Source organism: Oculina patagonica, chromosome 7 (genome assembly GCF_052425735.1).
Source record: "Oculina patagonica isolate OP01 chromosome 7, crgOcupat, whole genome shotgun sequence".
Taxonomy (NCBI): Eukaryota; Metazoa; Cnidaria; class Anthozoa; order Scleractinia; family Oculinidae; genus Oculina; species Oculina patagonica.
In genome coordinates, this window is record NC_135764.1 from 10733119 (window position 1) to 10756734 (window position 23616).

Consider the following 23616-nt stretch of genomic DNA (forward strand, 5'->3'; position numbering starts at 1 on the left):
AGGAGGCAGACCAGTTGGCTATATACAAAGCGTGATAGAGGACTTGAACTCGGGACAACCGAGAAATAGATCCAGCTAGTGCACGTAGCAGGGACAGGTCTTGAACCGGGGACCTCCGCATTACAACACCAGCGCCCTAACCCACTCGGCCACGCTTACCTCCTATAAACAGAGTAGCAATCACAGTTTACGATTTTACTTAAGACTGCAGAAGCAAGCACGTACATCATTTTCCAACACGCTTTATTCTTCAACAAATATTCAGTATGTTCATTTTATTTCCAGCGTCACTGAGTCCAGATAACTTCGCAGATATTGTCTTCCTTGTGGACGCGTCCGATGGAGTCAACTCACTCAACTTTAACAAAGAAAAAGAATTCGTCAAGGTACTTGCCAAACGGTTCAATGTATCACCAGGGAAATCTCGAGCTGCTCTCATCGCCTTCGGTTCAAGCTCCACACTGGCAATTGATTTTGACAGCTACAGTAACTTACCAGCGTTTGAGACGTTAGTAGACCGTGTATCTTCCGTAGGCGGAGCCCGCAGAATAGACAAAGCCTTCGAAACTGCTGCTCAAGTTTTTAGAGACTCTCGGCCCTCCGTTCCCAAAATGGTAGTTTTGTTAACGACTGGCCGGCAGCCTCTGAATGCTCCGCCCCTAGCGGAGTCCGCAGTTCCACTTCACTCAATTGGCGCAATGTTCTACGTTGTTTCCATTGCCAATGACCTCGACCGGAAGTACTTTGAAGTCTTGGTGGAGGACTCTACCGCGCATGTATCTGACGTGTCCTCGTTTGATTCGCTTAACGATGTTCTGTCTCAAGTGACACGGGGAATAGAGGAAGGTAACCTTAAGACACGATGTAGATATTAACATTTACACTGTTACAGACGCTCAGATTTTAAAGGAACGGGTAAAACGAAAAGGAAGAACGAGAAAAAATAATGGGTAACCATCGCCTATTTACCACAATATGTGATTCTGAAACAGACTATATTTAAAGTGGTAAACCTTCTATAGTCCGCTCCTGCCAGATAAACCGAGTTTAAAGAAATTAAACTCGGAGGAAGATCAGACCCTTTATTTCACACAAAGTAAAAATGAGCTCGTTTCAAGAATGGCAACTTTTAAGTCAACAAATTTCAGTAAGCGACCTTGATCCAGAATGCTATGATATATATCATGTTTACCTAGGAGTCTGTACGAATGTAATAGGGTACAAAAAGGAACTTAGAAGTCAAAAACCTTCGTCAAGAGTAGTTCGTTCGACTGTGTCTTGCCAAAATCCGAACCGTGTCTCAAACATACTGACCAAAATGTTGCCCAATTAGAACGAAAATGGCACTAAGAGAAATGCCATTTCAGTGCCGCTCAGCTTAAAAGCATGACAGTCAGAGGTTTGGCTGTTTTCGGATTGACTATCTTGGTAACCTTAGTAAAGAAGCTTTTCAGATGGTAAGATCTCATTTCATTTAGTTTTATTGGCATTATTATTCACAAAGAGACATTGCGCTCTTTTCTTATCTTTGCTGAAGGCATCACCAGCAGGAAACGGGTGAATGCTGACGTAGTATTTTTGATGGACGCCTCCACAGCCGACAGCTCAAGGTTCTTTCAGAGTCAAAAAGGCCTCATTAAGTCAATAACGAGGAGCCTGGGTAATTCAGCAGACACGTTTCGTGCAAGCCTGGTGCTGTACAGTTCTTCAACAACTGTATTGGCAGACCTAAATTCTTACACCACCCTGCAAAGATTTGAAGAAGCGGTCGACAGGGCAACCTATCTAAGAGGTGTGAATTGTTTTGTGTATGCGTGTTTTCCATAATTATATTTTACTATTATGGGGCGAGGAATATCGTTCGTTAATTTTACCGAGGGCTTCGTTATAGAAGTGCAAGGGTAATGTGCGAATGGGGCAGTGATCAAACAACCTTAAAAAAAATCCCATATGATGAAATTAAACCCCAAAATAAACCCACCTTTTTCAAACCCTGCTTGCTAACTCTTTCAACAACAAGAATTGAGTTAGTTTTGGATCTCGGATGTGTGTTAACTCCCTTGCTTTTGTGATGATATATCAATGAAAATAATTTAAGGAATATTTTTTTTTTTTTGTTTTTTTTTGGGGGGGGGGGGGGGGGGTGAGGGGGGCTCTTTAGCTTGCAACTGCAAGGATCACTTTTCCTTTCAAAGTTTATCCGCAAAACAAACCATTGACCTTCTTCAAGCACCTTAATGCATAGCTCAATTGGAAAAAGATTCGCAAAGGTTTGAATCCCGTTAATGTCTCTGACTCTTTCAGCTGCTTTTTGCAACTACTACTTGATTTACTACCTCAAAGATTCCCTTTATTTTTACAATGTACTTTTTATGACTACTTGTAATTCCAGAAAGAGCAACAACACTGATCTAATCCACTTACTTTTTGTGAAAGGCATAAGACGAATCGATCTAGCTCTGGCCGCCGCGGCTCAACAGTTGTCGCAATCGAGACCGACCGCTGCCAAGATAGTAGTTTTGATAACCACCGGACTGCAGGCTCAAGTGTTTGGTATGACTCCACTGGACGAGGCCTCACAACCATTACGCGACGCTAACGCCAATGTACTTGTTATTGGTATCGGGAAAGAACCCGACATCCGGGAACTGAACCTCATCACAAAGAATCCAAAAGCTGTGGAGATTATCCCAACACCAGACGAAGTCATTGTCAATGTACACTTGTTGTCCAGGCAACTGAGGCAGGATGCTAATAGAGGTAGGAGGGCAAATCATTTTGTACTTTGTGTAAGAGGACACTAGTAGCCATATTTTTTTATATGAGACAAGTGTGACTATCTCTTCTAACTCCTTCATTGACATAACTGTTTAATTCAAATAAAGGTAATCTTACATAGTACCTAGCCAAGCTTGAGTTTCATTGCGTGCCAAATGTGAAATGGGTATGCTTAAATACGTATGGTAAAGAAACCATCTTCATTTCTAAGCCCACGCCGACCATGAAAACTGCGTCTTCATTTTTGTAGCTTGTTGTGTCATTAAAAACGTTATAAAACTAGATAAACTTACTTGAGAAGGCACGATAAGCTTGTTCATATACCAACCTAAACAGCAGTGAAACAAATGTCAAACCGTGATATAATATCAAATCATTCATGATCAGTGCAGTACAATTTACAGTTTATTTTGTTTACGATCTAGGAGAGAAATTACCTCTCATTCACAGAGCAGAGTTGATTTTCCTACTGGACTCGTCTAATGACGTCACAACCGAACTCTTTGAGCAGCAAAAAGAATTTATCAAGTCCATCGTGGGAAAATTCCAGATTGCAGCAAACAAATCCCGAGCGGCGGTCATAAGATACAGTTCAACTGTTAGTTCCGTCATTAACTTCAACACCTTTGATAATGTTGTTAATCTGGTAAGGGGCATCGAAAACATTCAGTTTGTTGGCGGTAGTAGGCGCATGGATACAGCCCTCAAGGAAGCCAACAAAGTGCGAGAAACTGTTCGACCGGAAGTCCCAACTTATGTCATCCTTCTGACAGCTGGACGTCAAGCCTCGACACCGTTTTCTACACCGCTCGACAGGGCTGCTCAGCCACTCCTTGACTCCAGTGCACGTGTGTTTGTGGTAGGCATCGGTTCTAGACCAGACGAAAAAGAACTGCGCTCAATGGCGGAGCACGACAGAGATGTGTTCCGGCCTCTTCCGGCTGAATTGAAGCAACAAGCTCCTTTGTTTGTGGTTTACATGGCTTCCCAAACAGGTACGGCATCTTTGTATGTTTATTTATTTGTAGGCATATTCGGAGTTAACGCTTGATTAGCAAAGCTACTCTCGAGTTACACTCTATTCCATTTCCCAAGACAACTGGCAATGTGTCGATACCATTGGAAAGAAAAGAAAAGGGCATTTAGATTTTTCCTCTCAGCACAATAGTTCGAACTTCACAATGACGTCTAATTTCTTAAATCAACAATTCCACCATACCTTCTTCATTTTGTCAAGGCTCATTTTGGCCAAACACTTTAAAAGAAAGGTTTTAGAGTTAATGGTTTTCATACAGGAGGGACCATTCAACTACTGAAACATATTACTAGACTATAACCGTAACTAAGCAAGTGTTAATCTTCGAAACCAGTGTCCTAAGCTATTGTAACTAGAAGATGGTAACTAAAAGATGGTTTACTTTTGAAGCAAGTGTTTCCTTGCCAGCCGACGGGCACCTGATAACAATTTCTTTTTAAACTAATAGTGTCTGTTTCAGTTTGCATGTACACTTCTTCTTGCCATCTTTTCTGTCACACAGTAGTGTGGATAGTGGGCGTGGTCCGTCTATCTGTCTTTAAAAAGTCTGAAAACGAAAAGCAGTTTAGTTTGACTACGAATTACAAAGACATTGATCTCTTTTCTCTTTCACAGGTACTCCATTACCAAGGGACTTTAAAGCTGATGTTCTGTTCCTGGTGGACTCCTCCCAGAGTATCAGCAAGGAGAAGTTCCTCAGAGAACTTGACTTCGTCAAGGCATTCGCTCGCACGCTTGATATCTCTCCTGACAAGTCACGCGTCGGTGTTGTAACGTTCGGTAACACTCCAACTCTAAGCATTCGGTTTGAAGAATACGCCAACATTCAGTCGTTTTCACGAGGCGTTGACGTCGTGCCTTACATAGCAGGTCCTAAGCGACTGGACAAGGCTTTGATCTTTGCCGCAAGAATCCTTTCCAAGGCAAGACAAAACGTTAACAAGATTCTAGTCGTACTTACAGATGGCAAGCAACCTCTTGGACGCGACCCGTTGGATGTGTCCGCCAAACCTTTGCATCAGTTCGGTGTGACAATCAATGTCATTGGAGCTGGAGGAAATGTATCAATGCAAGAACTTAGTAAAATAACTTCAGGACCTGGCGACCTGTTTTTCTCCAGAACGTTTAGCGGTTTGGTTCGGCAAGTTCCATTTGTCTTTGAACATATAATTTCCGGTAAGTCTACATTCAAACCTCTTAGAAAATATTCTGGAATGTTTGTCGATTTGCTTCCAATAAACATCCAGATGAAAACACACGAATATGTACAAGCTGCAAGAAGAAGTTAGTATTTTTTATTTACCAAATACGGTTCGTTGGCATTCTTTGGAAAAATTTGTTGACCAGTTGGTTGGAAAGCTGACGGTACAGAAATAACGGCTTTGAACGACGCGGCTTTCCATTCTTCAGCAAACACTTGGCCATTCTTCATTTGCGGAATACCAACTTACTCCTAATTAGAAGCGAGAAGACGATTAGATCCCTCTCAACAAATTATAGTTGTGATATTTTTCTCTTTAGGGCTTGCTCTTTAATTCACTTGTCTGTAATAACCTCTGAAGTTGTTTTGCGGCCGCTGGGGGTCATGTTTCGTTATAGCAGAGTCCTCATGGGAGATTTGCAGCAACCTCTTCACCGGGTATTAATTTTATCGTATATGAGTCTCTGCAATATCTTTAGTGTCCGAAGGCGAGAGCTGACTGTTCGTTTTAAGCTTGTAGTGTGGCGGCTCTTCTACTGGTCCTTTAGTGCAGCAGTTGCTGTTGTTTTGGGAACAAGAGGCATTGTTCGTGTTGATTTTTCTATTGTTCTCTCGAAGGATTGCGAGCCATTTGTGTGAGTTCTTGCGAGAGCTTCTTCTCAACACAATATATTGGGTAAACTGATGAATACTTGAATGCATGAGATGACACGTCACTTTTAAGTTGTTTATTCTGTGACGGTGCTAGTTTTTCTATATTCTCGGAGGTATTTTGTTTTCGAAACAGTCGGAACACAACCCCCAGAGAAAGTAAGACACGGCCTGTTCCTCGTCGACTCTTCAGCATATCGCAGTAACAGCGAGTTTGCAGGCCAGATTGACTTCATCAAGTCAATAGCAAAACGTCTTAATGTGTCCCCGACTGGAACACGTGCTGGAGTCATTTTGTATGGGGACGAACCACAGTTGAGTGTAGGACTAGATGACTACAAGAACCTCCCGGAATTTTACTCCTTGCTTGATGGCCTTACATTCCAACGTGGTGGACGTGTACTCCATAAGGTAAACAGTTGACTGGCATAAGTACAGATAAAAATTGCACGTCTGTGGATGATAATTGCTTGCTTGCTCTCTTCAGTGGCATTATAGTAAGCGTGTTTGACTTATGATGGAGTAGACCGTGTTCGAGCGCTTACTGAGGTCATTGTGTAAACTTTACTCTCACAATGCCCTTTTTAGTCAAAGGTTTACAATGGGAAGCAGGGAACTGTTATGGTGAAATGCTGGGGGAGGGCAGGGGAGTAGGTAGCTTGCAATGGACAAGCGTCCGATTCTGGAGGGAGTGGCAATACTCCTGGTCGGTTAGGCTACATAAACCGGGAGAAGCTCCATCTCCCTGGGCCGTGGTATACTCAAAGTGCAGACACCGAAGAGCTGAATGTATCATTTGACCAGAAAAATAAATTTATAATTTTGCTTCTTGTTTACAAGGAAAGATAGAATTTAATCGTTTTATATATTTTTTTCCTTTCAAGGCATTGTCATTAGCTGGAGAAACTCTTCAGAAATCACCCCAAGCATTACCAAAATTCGTTGTCGTCCTTGTAGAGGGACAACAGTACTCTTCAAGTTCACTGTCGTTGCTACGCAATGCAGTCAGACCCCTTCAAGCCCTCGGCATTACCGTATATGTAGTGGGAATTGGAAACAGGCTGAACAGACAAGAACTTGTCTCCATGGTACAAAATTCTGAACACATTGTTACAGTAACAGGCTTTGCAGATTTGCTGCGTCAAGTGGAATCAATCGCACAGCTCATAGGTAAAATATTCAAAGTTGTTTATAACTGACTAACTGACTTACGGACTGACTGACTGGCTTGACTGACTGACTGACTGACTGACTGACTGACTGACTGACTGACTGACTGACTGACTGACTGACTGACTGACCGCCCGACCGCCCGACCGCCCGACCCCCTCCCTCCCTCCCTCCCTGACTGACTGACTGACCGCTTTAGCACACAAAAAAGAAAGATGAGTGTTCGTACACAACTAACAAACATCCTTGTGTCAAAAAAACTCACATTTATAATAACATCCTTTTGAGTTATCCTCGTAGTTGCACTGACGTGATTTTTTTTTATTCAAAAGATTTCACCATAACTGCTCCATGTAAAGAGACCCTTGATGTGGGATTTGTAATAGACGCGTCCGGGAGCGTGGGATTGGACACCTTCTCTAGAGAGAAGAATTTCGTGAAGCTAGTATCCAGGCGCATCGCAGCTTCATCGCCTGACACCAGACTGGGTCTTATGGTGTTCAGTGATACACCAAAACTATTTGTCGATTTTGGCGACTACGGACGGATGACAATTGACCAGTTCCAAACGACAGTAGACGAAGCTCCATTCCAGGGAGGAAGATCGAGAATAGACCTGGCTTTGCGGGCGGCATCACAGGACTTCTTTACTAACAGGAGAAGTGGCGTTTCCAGGGTGAGTAAGAGAAACACAATCTTTAACACGCGTTGGATATGATAGTAAATACCCAACGAGGTGCATAGCGCTGAGTTGTCTATATCTATCTCATATCGAACAAGCGCGAGTGGAATAATTGTTTTGTTAAAAACACCCACATAATTACAGTTATATATGAGCTCCCTGGCTGTTCCCGTTGACACGTTTACTAACCATATTTGTGGTCAATGGTATATGAGCCATATACAATTGCCTGTTAACCAATAAAAACTCAGGGATTGCAATATACCATTGCTAGTTTTTAATAAAAGTGGATAGTCGATACTGTACTAGAAATTCGCTATTTTCTCCCAACATCTTGCTTTACGAAAAAAAATGTGCAAGCCCGTAGGAGAACACCCGACAACATTCGATTAGACTAAAATATATCAAAAACACCAAGTATTTTTAAGTTATTAGACTAGAACGGTCAAAAATACGTCTTTTCATGTTGCCATGGCAATGCATTTTGGCGTCATTTGGATTGGCCTCTGTTTTCTGGTAAGAGCTTAACTGATTTAAGGTAAACGTTTGTTAGCCGCAGAATTGGGCTAGCTGTAATAGAATGCCAAAGATGTAAGATCTAAACCATTGTGAGCCACCTAAAGCAACTTTCCTTGACTTATTTTTCTTTCTTTTTTGTGCGAAATTGCACCTCCCAGGTTTTAGTCCTCGTCTCAGACGGGCGTCAGTCCAAGGATCCCGGGTACTACCCGCTGGCCACCGCCGTAAAGCCCCTCCAGGCTCAGCGAGTTAAAGTCCTAGCTGTTAGCTTCGGAGAAAATGTTAACACCAAGGACTTGAAGGTGGTCACGGGAAGCATTGATCGCATTCTCTCGGAACAAGAAATTGACAATATTGACAGACTTCAAAGGGAGCTCGTGTCCAAGGCCTGTGTGGTTTAGAAATGGGTAAGTTCTTGACTGACTTGCATGAAAATGTAATAATCTTATAATGTAATGATCTGAAATATTGGGATCTTTTCATGACCGGATCATTGCTCGTGGCTCAGTAGATTGATTTCCAGGTTGTACGTTCTCGTGTTAAAACTGCAATGAGAAGGCGTTACGTTACACTACTGTCGTGCTATCAGGAAGAATGAAGACTTTAGCGTGACATTGTTGCCATCGTAGTGCCGGAGATGTGCGACATGAGAAGGTGCAACCCAATACATAAATAGGCCGGAGCTTATCCCGGTTTCCGTAGCATTAAGCGACTAGGAGTATTGCTACTCCACCCTGGATGGGATGCTAGTCCATCGAAGGGTTACCCCCCAGCAGTAAGTTCGCCGCTACCCATTTATACACCTGGGTGGAGAGAGGTACTGTGAGAGTAAAGTGTCTTGCCCAAGAAAGCAACACAGCGCCCCGGCCAGGCCTCGAACCCGGGCCGTTCGACTCGGAGGCGAGTGCGCTAACAATTAGGCCACCGCGCCTCCCATAAATAGCGAGGACGGTTTGAAAAAAGACTAGACTGATCCATACGAGAAGGAAAGTAAAGCAAAGACGAAACAAAAATAAACAAGTGAAATTTATACAGCCGAGTGGAGTGGAGTAAAGTGCAATTCAAAATCTTCATCTAAGGCTTATAAAGCAAACGTTCCATAGGGGTTCCTTTACTAATCAGCGTTGAATTTGTCATTGTGACTGAAAAGGGTACAGAACTAATAAATCAAACATGATACCTTTTTCATTAATGAGTATATTGTATCGCTTTCCAGAGTCATTCTCTCCCTTACATACATAATAATACCTCGCAATATGTTATACGCCATGTGTTTTTGCACTTTAAAACGTGCGGTTATGTTTTAATCTGAAAGAAAAGCTGTTTGAAAAAATGATTGCTTTTTGATGGCTTCATCATGGTTTAGTAGTTTCTCGCTTTGCTTGCTTTTTCATTAGGATTCTATTTTTACCTTTTTTATTTTAATCGACTAAAAGCCGTTCTCGATTGACGGGGTAGCACAGGACAGGATAGGTTAAAGGAACATAATTACCGTTTACAAGCTTTTAGAAGTAATATGCGGTATTGCTGGTTTTTTCGGAACTATTTTTATCCGACGATTGTTCAGAAGGTCACGGGTTCGATTCCCGTCGAGACTCAGATTTTTTATTTGTCGCACGCTATTGATAACTAACATTTGGCTTTTCCATATTTTGGGACATTAAATGAAGAATTTCTAAGCTAAATTGTAAACGTTGTAAGAGGACAATCATGGTTCAGTTACTTGTAAACTCATAGTCAGACATCGAACTGAACAAATGGACCATTTTGTTTGACTTCCTCTTTGGTTCCTTTTAATTACTTCGTTATGACTGAGAAGTTATCGAAGCCCACCAAATTGACTTGTGTGCACATTTTTCCAACATATAAAGACATCGGTTAAAATGGGTCACTTTTTGTCCAAAAGGAGGATTTTCCTCCTTGTAAAAGACCCTAGTCAACCACGCCTTGAAATTCGTCAAATCCATACCATCGACATTTTGAAAATTGTGAAGTGAAGTGAAATCTTATTGCATCACCGCAAGTTTTGTCACTGGAAATCTGTTAAATTACCTTAAACAGTTTTACAGCCATCCCTTTCGTTCAGACACGCTTCGTGTGAAATATAATACTGACAAACCAGTATGACAACAAAAACAAAGGCGTGAATGACTAGGGTCCTTTATTAAAGGACAATATTTTTCAATTCTATTTAATCTCAAGTGTAAACATCGTAGAAGGGCAATCAAAGCTAATTGTAAATGAATTAAAGTTTGCCGTCCAACTAAGTAAATAGACCTTCTCGTTATTACTTCGTTATTTGCTATGCTTCTTTTTATTACTTTGATATTTTCGAAAATCACCAATCTCGCCGGAAGCCGCTAGTCTGAGAGTTGCTTCCTTTGGTCTAACCAAAATGATATTCATTGAAAATGTATGGATATTTTCCCAACATGCAGTTAAAATGGCTTATTTCTTCGATTCTTGGCACAGCATGTCAATTTTTAAAGGAGGTTTTTAGCGCATGTTAAGGACATCATCCTTTAAATAAATTTAACGAAACATCACAGTGTTGAGGGATAAGGTTATTTTAAGACGGTGTACCCAGCATACAGTGATTTCACAGGCGTTAAAGGAAATCGTGATAACAGCTGCTCACGAAAAGGTACTTTCAATTAAAGGAGCGCTGTTTTTAAACATTGCATTTGCTTGAAACTTTTTATAATCCGTGCAGAAAATGTTTCCCAAAATTAACGAATGGTTTTATATTTTGAAAAGCTTTACAACAATTTCGTGTTGTACCAAGACATTGGCATAATTTCAAAGAATTCGGCATCATATCAACCTTGAAAAAGACGATTTATCTTTGATAGAAAAGACAGGCGTCGCAGTGCTAGTATTGAGCCGCTTACTCAGACCTTAATGAATGTTCTTAAAAGAATTTTTCTAGTTCAATCTCTGCTATTAATAGTTTGGTAATTACTAGCCCCAGGGGTAGGTACATCCTTTCGTCGGCGAATCTGATCCTGTCTCTCTGTCTGTCCTCAGCGTAAGAAATGAAGCTACATTTTTAAGAAGCTTGAAAGCAAGAAGGCAACATGTCGAACTTGGTTTACACATCGGCTAATGAGTGCTTCATAAATGTTGAAAAAAGCTAAGCGAAAAGTTAAGGAAAGTTAAGAAAAGTTGAGTTAAGATGTTATTGGGTGTACAGCGAGTTAATCGTAAGAATGAAAAACGCGGTTTTTGAAAAATTTGAAAAGCATTTTTCCATTGGCCTGCATCAATTGACAGTTTGGACTTCAGTAAGACCGCTTGTCTGTCTGATATTAACACATCGAAAATAGAATTAAATTACTGCATTACAAGATGGAGATGAATGAGTAAAATACACTAGTGTTGAAAACGTAAGAAAGACTAAAGAACGTAAAGCGAGAATCGAAAAGAACATGGTAAGTGATAAATTGACACAACACTTCACACTTCATTTCGTATGATTAAGTTGTTCAATGAGGGCTTTTCCCACCCAATGTGTAGGGCTTCCATGTTTCTAGTTGAGAGGACTTAATCATTTTTCGTGTTGTTGCTAAATACTCAAAACTGGTTCTGCTATTTGAAAAAAGCGCCATGTAGTACACACATACTGTCGTTTTTAAAAATGTATAAATAAATAATCATACGCTCTAATGGTTTCTGTTTTTCCTTAACGTCTTACAGGGCACACGAAAATAGAAGATGGACGGAAGAAACTGGTTGATTTGAGCAGCTTGTTAAAGGGGCTAGGTTGTGCTATTAAAATAAGTTATACTAGAATAGCTGACTGTACTTTAATTACGAGCTGCAAATGATAAAAATGTTAATAAAATAATTCATTTCAGATATGTCCAGGATTGAACGCTAATGAAATGCAGCTCTTTATAATAGGCATCAGAAAGTGTCCTCATTGAAAAGAGTTCTCCAAAACGCAAGAAGAGCCTGTCAAATATAAAATGTGAAAATGACCAATAAACCAGTCAGAAGTTATATAAATTAGTTATTAAACAATACATGCGTTCAATCCTGGACATTAGTAACCCAGAACGCATTTTTATTTCTTCTTTTAACTGAAGGTACATTTAAGGCCAAGTACTTATTTTAACACAGGCCGCCACCTTTAACTCTCGACAACACCCTGTACGCAAGTTAAGATCACTGAAAAAAGAAAACATGTTTCGTAAGAATCAAAGTTACTTAATTTCTCTCGACCCGATAGGAATAAAGTAGTCGTTTTAAACATTGTTTAGTTTTGATCATCTGTAACCAACTCCCCTTCCCCTGCCCTTAGTCCATATGTGTCTTTTGTATCGTTTCTTCTGTAGACAGTGAAGCCCAGGAAAAATTCTTTGCTTTATTGGGCCTCCATTGTGTACAAAGCACAAAAGGAGTGTCCGAGCTTCTAATCTTCGGTTACGTTAGATCAGACAAGTGCGTGATCTGTGAGTGAAAAGCAAAAGATTTCGCACGGTGGTGGAATTTTCAACGCTCATCTTGGTATCTTTACTTGCTACCCGGTTTTCATATCCATTTGCCTCTATCGACTATATTTCAAGTAAATTGTCAGAGAATTGCCTACTACAGCCTGCCGGTAACCCTTTTAAAAAAGATATTCAAGTATGCCACAAACAATTATTGACCTAGCTTATTAGAAAGTGAGACCTGGAGTAATATAGAAAAAAGCTAACTCTCGCATGAGAGCCGTGGACATCCCGCAGAATATTGTGTCTACACCAGACCTCTTACAGTATAGAGGAATAATCTGTTTGGTAAAGTAGTCAACGTTATGCCTTTTTTTATATTTGTAATCAATGCCATTATTGTTTTCTTGGGAACAGGTTTACTCAGTTTTATTCCAACTGAAGTTTTGAAAAAGAACTATGTTGCCCCTTTGGTCATAGCTAAATACCGGCTTACACCGTGGTATAAATCTCTCAAAATTTATTTTATATTATTTAGTATCTTTGAAATAACTGATTCAAAACATTTTAAGAAATTAAATCTTCACAGATTGAAACTTAAACTGAGTTTTTGCTGATTTGGGTGTGTTTGATGGAGGGTCCTTATGGGACGAACACTTGGTGCATCATTACATGCAGTACTTAGGGCGATCACTTAATTGGACCGTCCGTTTACCCCATAAATTATTGAGCTTAGAATAAGATCCGTCTTCTGTATAACGTAAGGCAACAGTTTTAACGTGTCAGCATTGTACCTTACGAAGTAACGCGAAAGTCGACCTTCAGGTTGGTGGAAGAATTGGTTCTCTCATGCATATGCATGTACTGCCCCTGTTACTGGTGCTTACGCCATTTTGATTTCGTTAGCTATAAAATTAGGGCTTGGTAGCCCCTCGCACGCTGCAACGTTAATTTGACCATTGCGTGAATGATGCACCATGGGTCAAAGCCCCTAGGGGAGGTGTACTACCTTATTTATGCTATACGGGTATGTGCCTCTAGATAGGGTTCCATTTTTCATCTTTCAGGTCTGTGATGGGGTTTCAATTTGGGCCTCTAGACTGAGATGGGTTTGGGCAAATATTCTTTTCACTTACTAAATCAGCTCGTCTTGAAAAGTGCGAAAATAAATAGCGGGTGTTGTAGTATTGAGGAGAAAATATAAAAATGAACATATCCTTTTCACTTCCTGTCTGAGATGGCCATTGGCTAGCCAATTTGAGGTTTTTTCATCTGAGACGGGGAAGAGGTCCCAAGTCCCCAGTGGAGCACCCCACCCAACCTTCTCTGAGTAACTCGACCCAACCCCCCACTCCCTTACCGGGCCTCAAAGACTTCTTAGCTTTCATTATTGTTATAAAGAGAGAACAGGGCTAGCTTGCCTTACATCCTCGCTTTGCTTTTCCTTGAGCCTTTTCCCGTTTACATCCATTAATGTTTTTGCTAACAGTTAGAAAAAGTTTAATCAAGTACTTTTGGAAAAAAATACAATTGCACAGGAAACGTAGATGACATCCCCATCACTTCATGGTAAATGAATTAAGTGTGAATTTGATAATATGATGAAAACAAAGAGTCATCGAGACATCGTTTAGCTTTATTTTAGTTCCTAAAGCCTAGTTCTCATATAATCTCCCCGATCATTTCAATCGCATCATTCGTTTGCAAATACTGAGACGATCGTAGGCGATCGAAGCGATTTTAAGCGATCCGGCGGGGGTTTTCGTATGATTGTCCCGATCGTCTGGTATGAGCGAAGACCTACGAAGAACAAACATTTAGCCCTAAATCCCACACAATGGCTGCCCTTAATTAAAAAGCAAAACTTGTGGCCTCATATCTTCTCAGTTATTGCAGTTTTACGGCGAAAAACGAAGAGAGAAGCTGGAAGGATAGAACACAGGCGATCCAAACGATCGTGATCGCCCCAATAGCCGCTGACGTTTGCGATCTCCTGTGTAATGTTCCCATATAATCGCCCCGATCGCAAGAAAACTTCTTGAGGTGACAGAGGCGAAAGAAACGATCGGGGCGATTATATGAGAACCAGCCTTAAGTTTCTTCCCGTACGTATGCCAGAATCTTGACATCCCAAAACAACATTGTCCACTGGCAGCAAAAAGTGAATAAATCGATTAATAGACTTTCTATCGATTAACTTACTATGTGTATACTGCATGACGTGGGCGAGTGTAAATGCCACAGCACTTTCGTTCGCCCCTATCAAAATATTTGTTTGTTTTTTTAAAAAAACTCACCGAGATAAACAGTACACAAGCAAGGGTTGGGGCTATACAAATTTAGTTGAACTGTATGTCAAATGCACATATGTCCTCTTTTCAGTTACTCTTGGCGGTTTATGCCATTTGTGGGCCGAGAAAACGGACAAAGGTTAAATCACTTCCGATTCACATCAGATTGTTTATAACTTTTTTTGGAAAACTCTGGCCGGGTTCAGTTTACGGGGCAGAAAAGAGATTAAAAGTAAATCGACTCACAGCCAGTGAGAACCGCAAACAAGTACCACTACTAGTATTATTTTAAAGTGTAAAACAGCAGGATAAAATTCATAAGCGTTCGTTGGTTGTATGCGACTTGATGCAGAAGGTTTCTTGCAGTTGAGCAACATACCCATGAACACACAACAGAATAGAACTTTAGAATAGAAAAGAACTTAAATAGAATACTTCCCACAGGGCTTTTCAGTAACTATTTTACAATAAAAGGGGTAAAGATAACTAAAAATTACAGTTCCAAATTCTAAGGTGGATTTCCACCTGGAAAAATTGTTGCAGCAACAATCCACTTACAACAGTCCACTGATATCGCCGTAAATCAAACAGAAATGGATTGCTTTTGTGACTTGAGATATTGTGGCATAACAAAGTTTTTAAATTGGTCTGACACTGACTGAAGATGTTCGGTCGAAACGTCTTGTTTTAGTTTTTTGAACGTTGTTATAGAACGTTCAGCATTTCAGTCAGTGTCAGACCATTTTAAAAACTTTGTTATGCCTATCCCTGACTGCAATTTCAGCATTTTTCTATATTGTGGCGTGTTGCTAAAAATACAAAAAAAATGGATCGTTTTTGACGCGCCATTGACGTGGTTACCCCCCATTTCGAAATCGTTGATGACGATGTGCTTTTGATAATTTGCCATCTTTTGTGTCTGAAAAGCTGATGAACCGACTTGAGAGTACACGGACACTAACAATCAACAGATCGAGAGAACAATTTTGTTCCAGAACGTACCATTAATTCAGAATATGTTGTAAAGTCTGTACGTTCCTAATAAGGGGCTTAGGCTTGTGTTGCATATGCATATTTGTGATGTTTGTGTTGGTTTCTTGTTTTTCTCAATCACTTCCTATAAGCGATTACAGGAATTGATACCAACTTAAGGGAGGTCTTCGATCTTTTTTAACAATTTCTCAGATTTCGGTAGAAATACACGACAAGACTAAGAAGATAAATGAACAAGCTCAAATAAACAATAAAGTTATTAAAACACTCACAATTTGATCTATTTTGGATGGAGAAACGGATCTTATCGATTTTGCACGTGTGGAATTACTAACGGAGGAGTAATTATACGATTACAAAATGTTTAATTAGGTGCTCAACGGTAATAGGCAAAAAACACTTCATAGTAGATTTTATCAACGACTTGTCATTGAGCTGTCTGGTAGCTTTTTGCAATCGGGCAGGCTAAGAAAACTTTATCGTTAATGTTATTTACCATTCGGACCGTCTAGCTTTTTAGTAAAGCATTGCGTGCTAGGGTAGGACCGGAGTTCTGCTCTTCAATTCACCGCATGCAAGCGGCAGGTCACGGTAGGTCACGTATTATAATACGTACGTGTCTTAAAAAAAAATTAATTATGAAGAAACACGCGATGCGTATGTCACGCAACTAAATACTGCCATGTCGCTCACTGCTGTGTCTGGGTAAAATCATTTCACAATCAATTGATTTTTAATGTACCAATTTATTAGAAAAAAGGCTGCGGGATGATTTTTCTAGAAGAAAAATACCCAATTATCACGCCTAAGTGGATTAAGTAAACAGGAAAAATGGAACTGAAATTATTCTTATCAAAAAACGTTACCGGCGTTCAACGAAAACGTTTGTGGCTTAAGAGACCAGAAACAGACTGTTATCGAGGCTATAGCATAGAGTTCTACTTGAAAACGTACAATGTTCAGCTAAAGCCGGTCGCAGAAATCAGTCGACAAAACATTAATACACGAAATAGTCACCACCCTCAGTCACGCGATCCAATGCTTTCGTACTGAATCTCTCTTCCGTAACTACGGGCGCCCGAATAGTTGACGAAGCCAAACGTGATTCGTCTATAAATTTCTTTGACTCCTATAAAGAAAAATAAAAAACTCCACTGACCTGGCTCAAACTTTAACATGGACTATGGAGAAAAGGTCTTGGAATAGGGTTCATGGGATAACTTCTCAAACTGATTACTAATTCATCAAGTTAAAACAAAGGAAATCAGAATGGATATGAGATCTTCAATAGCATGGAGTTTTTCGATTTTATTTCTCCATTTACTCCTGAGTTTTAGTTTCGATTGAGAAGATATATCAAACACTTAAGACAGTGTTTCATTAGATTTCCAAACCTTGAAGCTCGTGAAAAATACTCCGCTGCGCGTCGTTTTTTCAACGCTCTTCAGGATGTTTGGAAATGGGATTGAACACGCTCTCCTGTTTTTGATATATTGCTAGGGCAACTTGTAACGACCTTTGTAGTCAGATCTGGAATTGTACACAACACCTGGGGAGGAATCGTTGAAATTATTCGCCAGGGAGTGACCACAGAGCAGTGGGGATCCAGATGTCCTTAAAAAGAGGGGAGCAAGCAGAAAAATGTGACAAAAAGTGTGTGATAAGGACCGCATGACGACGATCTGTGACTATAAAACGTTTGTTAGGAAGTAAAGAATAGAAATTCTTGTCGATTTAAATTCAAGTGACTGCTGTTTTCTTTTCTTTACACGTATTCACTGGCAATACTAGGGATTTTAGACTAGCGAGTTGTTAGACTTATTTTTTCTTCTTTCAAAATGTCCTTTTCCTTCCACCCTACTGAATTCTGCCTCACCCTTTCCCAACAAATAAAAAACATTTGAGCAGCTCAAAAAGTATTCACGCAACTCAATAGAAAAGATCAGAAGTGACTCAACTTTTACAATCGGCAACTCCTTGTGTTAAGTTAAAGGTGCTGCGATCTTCGCGTTTTTTAAAATGGAATTTACACCCATGCTGGGGCTAATTTGGTCTAGCTTTTGCGAGAAGGCTTTATGGAGTGTAAACTATGTTTTGTGTTAAAACTCATAGGAATGTAAAAGCTTGAAAGGGAGCGCCTCCCTCCGTTTTCTCTCTTTATGGGCACCGAAGGCTAGATTTGGAAACACGATAGCAAACGATAGAAAACAACAACATGAAATTTCTCGTCAATTTTATTGAATCATTGGGCTTTTATTTGTCAACTGATATTCTCAGCTCGAATCTGTTTTACTGTGTTACAAAGTCTCCAAAGCAGATGTTTCTTTAGTGTTTCTTTTGATCGATTACCGACACGACGGGCGTTTCAATTACTCGCCAATAAGAGATCGAAATTTAATGTAAGTACTGCCGGGATCAAGGGTTCTTAGACCAGTGGGATTCAATTACACGCCAATAAGGGATCGAAATTTAATGTATAGACTGCCGGGATCAGGGGTTCAGAGACCAGCGGGATTCGGGATCGCACACATGGTGTAAGATGTGAATGAAACATGGTACGTTATAGAAATAAATGACATGATGAGGTTAATTTGAGAAAGAGGCCGGGCGGACCTGTCGCAAATACCGAAAAGAAAGATTTTTAAACAACTGTTTTTGGGGGGGAAATGAGCTTTTGACGTCTGTATGAAACTGCACTCACACACAGCAATGTTATATATATGCGAATACTGGCGAATTTAATCACGAGGACGATGACAGTGCAAAATCAACACCTAATAGATGAACGACTTACACATTCAACCACGCTACACCTCAATAACGCATAGGCTGTCCAAACGGTGTGTGACAAGTTGTCATCGCGTGAGATTTGAGCAGCACTCGCCAGCGCGGTTGCTTATAAAGTGACCTTCTGGTGTATAAAAGGTTGTTATCAGGAACGTATGGTAAACTCGCAACAAAGTAGCCACAACAAGCAACTCACCATTCCATTCCGCTACTTTATAGCTCCCATCGAGTGATTCGACGGTATCGTTTTCAAATTGCGGTCACGACAAAAGCTGATTGAATACCTTCCCACCTGGAATAGTTGTTCAGTCGTCGTTTTCCTCCGTCGATTTTTCAGCTTTCACCACTACGCTTAGCACAGACAGGATCAGTGCAGTCTAACGGATCGAGCTTTAGGCCGGCACGTAATGAAAGCTTAGAGTCATGAGGGATATGAGGATGTTTCTCCCCACTGCGGTGGCATTTGCTGCGATATTTGTACACTTTGCAGTTGCACAAGGTACGTGACCTACACTTATAAGAACAACCATTAGTTATTTCATGGGTTTCTATAAAATAAGGCCGAACATTTTTGTTTTAGTGTTGTTCGGAAACCGAAGATGGCAATTTCTTAACTTGCTTCCTTGTGCTTCTATGTAAAGTTTTTTCGTTCTGTTTTTGTTTCGCATACCGAAGATCTTTTATTTATTCCATCTTCATAAAATCAAGGCTACAAGCCGTTTTAAAGTACGGTATATGTTTTCAAAATGATTGCTCGACACTGCTAAAGTCGCTAAACTTTATCACGAGCTCGAACAACATTGATATTGAAATTGGCAAAGAGTCATTAGCTGAAACCCGCGTGTTATCAGCGGAATTAATTGTTTGAATAACTCACGATATTACATATTTCTTGTGGTGTATTTCTCTTTAATCTGTATATAGCTTACAATTATTGTAGTTAAGCCCTTTCACTAATTTATAAAGAAAAACTACGTTGTAAGCGGAGCGATTTACAAAGCTTGTTTTGCTACAACCGGAAACGTTAAGTCCAGCTTAGTTTTTACTGTCACGCTGCTTTACTCACGAAAAGCGATATTTTCCGAAAAAACAAACAAAACTCTCAGTTTGTTTTTACAACACAGTTTATCTACATTAAAGATGTTTTTCCATTTGTTTGGGTTTATCAAAAGAAGACAAAAAGGGCACGCGTTGTTATAAACACTTTCTCGTGACAGGGTACAAAAGATTACCTCCAACTTGCTTTAAAACCCTTTCCTTTTGGAAATATGCTTTGTGGCTACGTTGTATCCTAATATGTCTTAAAGTGATGACAGCTATTTCCATCGAAAGAAATGTTTATCAGAGCGAACTCCAAGTTGTATAAACAGATAAATGGGGAAATCCCACGGGGGAGTAACTCAAAGATAAAACCGGACGGAATGTTTTGAGTGGTGCAAAATGGACAATCTCGGTATTTTTGACACGTTTTTTTCACGAGTACCCCCGTTTGGGGGAGTAGGGGGGGGGGGGGACTTGCAAATGTCCAGCATATCTAAGTATCCAAGTACAAGATTAATGAACGGAAGTTCTCTGCGTTTTGTATAGCTTCGTTTAAATCGACAAAAATCAACTACCAGCTTGCGGCCACTGATGTCAAAACCCAGACAACCGATGTCTTTATTTTGAATATTTTAAAATCCGGTCTCTCAAGAATTGACCGAACGTTTTTTATATCTTTCCGCAGGCCATTAATGCAACGGAAAACATTTCTACAATTTCTTTGTTGCAAAGGTGTCGTAGTTTTGGATTTCACAAACTGAATTTTGTGCAAGCAACGTAACATAGATAATGTTGTTCTCTACAACAAATCTTGGCATCTCACCGTAACAATATACAGTCCAACATACTGTTGTATTGTATCGTTTCAGCGTAGACAACTTTCAAAAGTATCGATTTTAATTTATACCACATGGACCTTAAAAACGAAATGTTTTAATTAAAATTGAGACAACTGGTTTGATTAGTCTCGAATCGATTGGGTGGTGTCAAAAGTCCATCCTGGTGGTGTGAGTTAAGTATAAGTCACGAATTGTTCAATTGTCTGGAAAGCAATTCGTTTATTTTTTTCTGTGAGGATTGAGCAAGCTTTGGTTAAGGCCAGCTTATTCAGCTTATTGCTCTTCGTACATTTCGTTTAAGTTTTATTTCGTGACACGGTAAAAATTCTTTTAGCAGTTCACATCCCAGACCTGATAGACGTGATAGAATTAGTTAAAAAAAAATTAAATGATGAGGTGAAGAAAGCTTGTATGGACATAAAAAAGTCTGTATTGCGTCTGATGTATGCAATTCTCACGCGATTGAATTTTGTTTTGTTTTTGTTTTTAGTTGATGATGTTGCTCTAGTTTATTATGTCTTTTTGTGTTTGTTGTGTCAAAAGCAGGCCTTCGTCAAAATGATAAGAAAAATTACATTGTGGACATGCCTTATGTCTTGTTTTATCTCCATACATTAAGCCCGGCAAACCTCAAAGTAGCAAACAAAGATGCATAGATTTATGTTGGAAGGCCCACGTCCGTTTTTGTTTTCATCCCTGACAATACTATGCATGATTACGTAACCGAAACGGTTTCTATTGGTTAGTTGCTCAGACAGAGGTAAACACCCATTGTGATTTCTGCAGGGTTGAGGCCAAAAAAGCAAATATAAACACAGAACAAAGAACTTTGTCAATCTTCATACCCAATTCCCTCTATAAACTATGATAAAGCCCAATGCTTAGTGATAAAACTGAGAAAACAATATATTAATAAACGCAAGAGGAAATGAACTCGGTCCAGGGTGATCACCTTTAATCACTCATTACTGAGAAATCAATCAGATCACAACAGTTTAATTCGATGTAGTAAGAAGATTAAAAAAACACCTCCGAACCTTCATCGAAGAATGAAAGTTCTCCCACGCTATTAAATACAAGACGTGGCCTCGTAAGAACCAACAAAATATGCTAATTTAGGATTGTTCTAGAACATTTTTTTTGGCCACCGCAACGGATTCATGTAGGATTTAACCTCGGATTAAGTTCGGATTAGGAAGAATTATATGTTTCCTTAGTGCAAATGACAATAATCCTATTAATAATGAACGGAATGTATAACTCAACAAGTTCTTCAAGTGATTTTTACCGCTTTAGAAATAGGATCGTAAAAGTGCTGCGCTGAAAAGAAAACATGGCACTCGTGAAGCATCATCGGGCTGGAACAGTTTACACCAATATTTAATATGTGACTCTTTAATTATACTGAATGAAAGGCCGTTTTGTTTCGAAAGGCCAAAAACAAGTTTTCAGCTACTAGCAGACGGTCCATCTTAAAAAATAAGAAGCAAACGTTTTTCTCAGTCTGGACAACTGATTTGTATACGCTTGTCAATTTATGATTAAGTAGTTTTATCAAACTGGTGAAATTCAAAGAGTGCTGTGTATGGGAAAAAGCAACTGAATTTTTTTCAGTCTTGCAGACAGGACAGGGTGCTATTGACCTCGAAATGCCTGAAGAACTTTTCATAACATTTCCTTGAAACTTTTTCGCATCCGGGAAGCTTTTCCAGTTGAGTTTTGGGACGACGGCTCTGACTCACATTCAAGCACACCACAGACTTAAAAAACCGTCGTAATTGGCGGTTTTTTTAACAACAAAAGATTTGTAAGGGATATTACATAGAAAGGAAAGACCAAACTTTATTTGCCTCTCATCGGGAGCCGTTTAACATAATTTCATTATGTTCTTAACCTACGATCCCAATCTACAACTGTCCAATTGTTATTATTAGAACTGGCATGTAATAAAGATACGTCGTTATCAAATTTTTGATAAATAATTTGATTATAAAACTTCCTCTGACTGCCAAATACGGTCTCATTTTTATTTGGCATCTAATAATAATTTAATTTAATCTGGCATCCTACGTATTTGACATCTTGTAGACCTACCACATATAAAACATTTATGAAATTTTCCCCAAAAAAGAATATCCAAAAAAATGATCTAGCAAGTTCTACCAAATAAGTCGGCAAAAAATAACTCTCGAAAACGAAATTACGAAATATAACGTTTTTGGCCCCGGGTGCCTCTCAAGTTAACAAAACACTCCAATTATGACAAGAATTCTCCTTCAGGTAAAAGATATTTAAACAACGCGAAACCCAAAATAAAATTTTCCCCAAAACCCTTTTTTTAACCAATCCCCTTCCAAAAAGGGGAGGGGAACCCCTTTTGGGTTTAAAACCGGGTGGGGGTTTTTTTTTTTTTTTTTTTTTTTTTTTTTTTTTTTTTTTCTTTTTTTTTTTTTTTTAAAAAAAAAGGGTGCTCGAGAATAAACATCTGTTGAATGTTATGATTACGTAACAGTCGAAATATAACGATTTGTATGGGGACAGTTAAGTTTTTAAACCTGAAACTTCAAGCGAGGTTTGAATAAAAATAACTTAACTCGCTTCAGTCGTGTATTTCTTTGTTTCCAGAGAGGTTTCTGGGTCGATTTATGGCTATTTAGGTGGTTTTCAGTTTCAGTGCTTTGCCCTTAGTTGGGAAAGGATATAGAGAAGCATAGCTAAGGAACTGATCACTGCCTAAATAGCTATAAAACGACCGAGAAACCTCACCGGAAACATAAAGACAAATGTCTTTATGCTAAAAGCGACGTGAGATTTTTTCATTTCAAACTTGGTGATATTTTAAGGTTTTTAAAAACAACTGTTCTTCTCATACAAATCCTTTTCAGACCGTATTTTGAGTAAATACGTAAAAGCATACGACAGATACTCATTTATCGAGATTGGGCTACCTTTGGCTTTAACCATCCTTTAGGCTTTTGTGGTTTATTTTTTCCTAACCGGTGTTTGTTCATCATAATAAACCACAATTTTGAAATTTCGTATAATTTGAAGGTGATTTAGTTAGTCCATCATGAAAAATGGCAATATGATGAAAGATACAGTATTCAGAGTGCTAAAAACATAAAATATGATATATGAAGAGAATTCACCTGTCAGAAAAAAAAATTACTACAGTTTAGTCGCTGAGATTTAGGA

At 39.5% G+C, this 23616-nt stretch overlaps 2 protein-coding genes across 2 annotated transcripts in view; both read left to right on the forward strand.

Moving 5' to 3' along the window:
* Nucleotides 1-11829, forward strand: part of LOC144660679 (collagen alpha-6(VI) chain-like) — a 25432-nt gene extending 13603 nt beyond the window's left edge. Inside the window, exons 7-16 of the mRNA XM_078521378.1 lie at nt 286-846; nt 1538-1792; nt 2437-2760; nt 3204-3773; nt 4430-4990; nt 5803-6077; nt 6551-6836; nt 7169-7512; nt 8196-8444; nt 11734-11829. Coding sequence (XP_078377504.1) covers nt 286-846; nt 1538-1792; nt 2437-2760; nt 3204-3773; nt 4430-4990; nt 5803-6077; nt 6551-6836; nt 7169-7512; nt 8196-8438 — 3419 coding nt within the window. The 3' untranslated portion in view covers nt 8439-8444; nt 11734-11829. The remainder of the gene's footprint in view (nt 1-285; nt 847-1537; nt 1793-2436; nt 2761-3203; nt 3774-4429; nt 4991-5802; nt 6078-6550; nt 6837-7168; nt 7513-8195; nt 8445-11733) is intronic.
* A 6754-nt stretch (nt 11830-18583) lies between these two features.
* The window catches only part of LOC144660674 (uncharacterized), a 50113-nt gene continuing 45080 nt past the window's right edge, over nt 18584-23616 (forward strand). The window contains 1 exon segment of the mRNA XM_078521359.1: nt 18584-19040. Coding sequence (XP_078377485.1) covers nt 18965-19040 — 76 coding nt within the window. The 5' untranslated portion in view covers nt 18584-18964.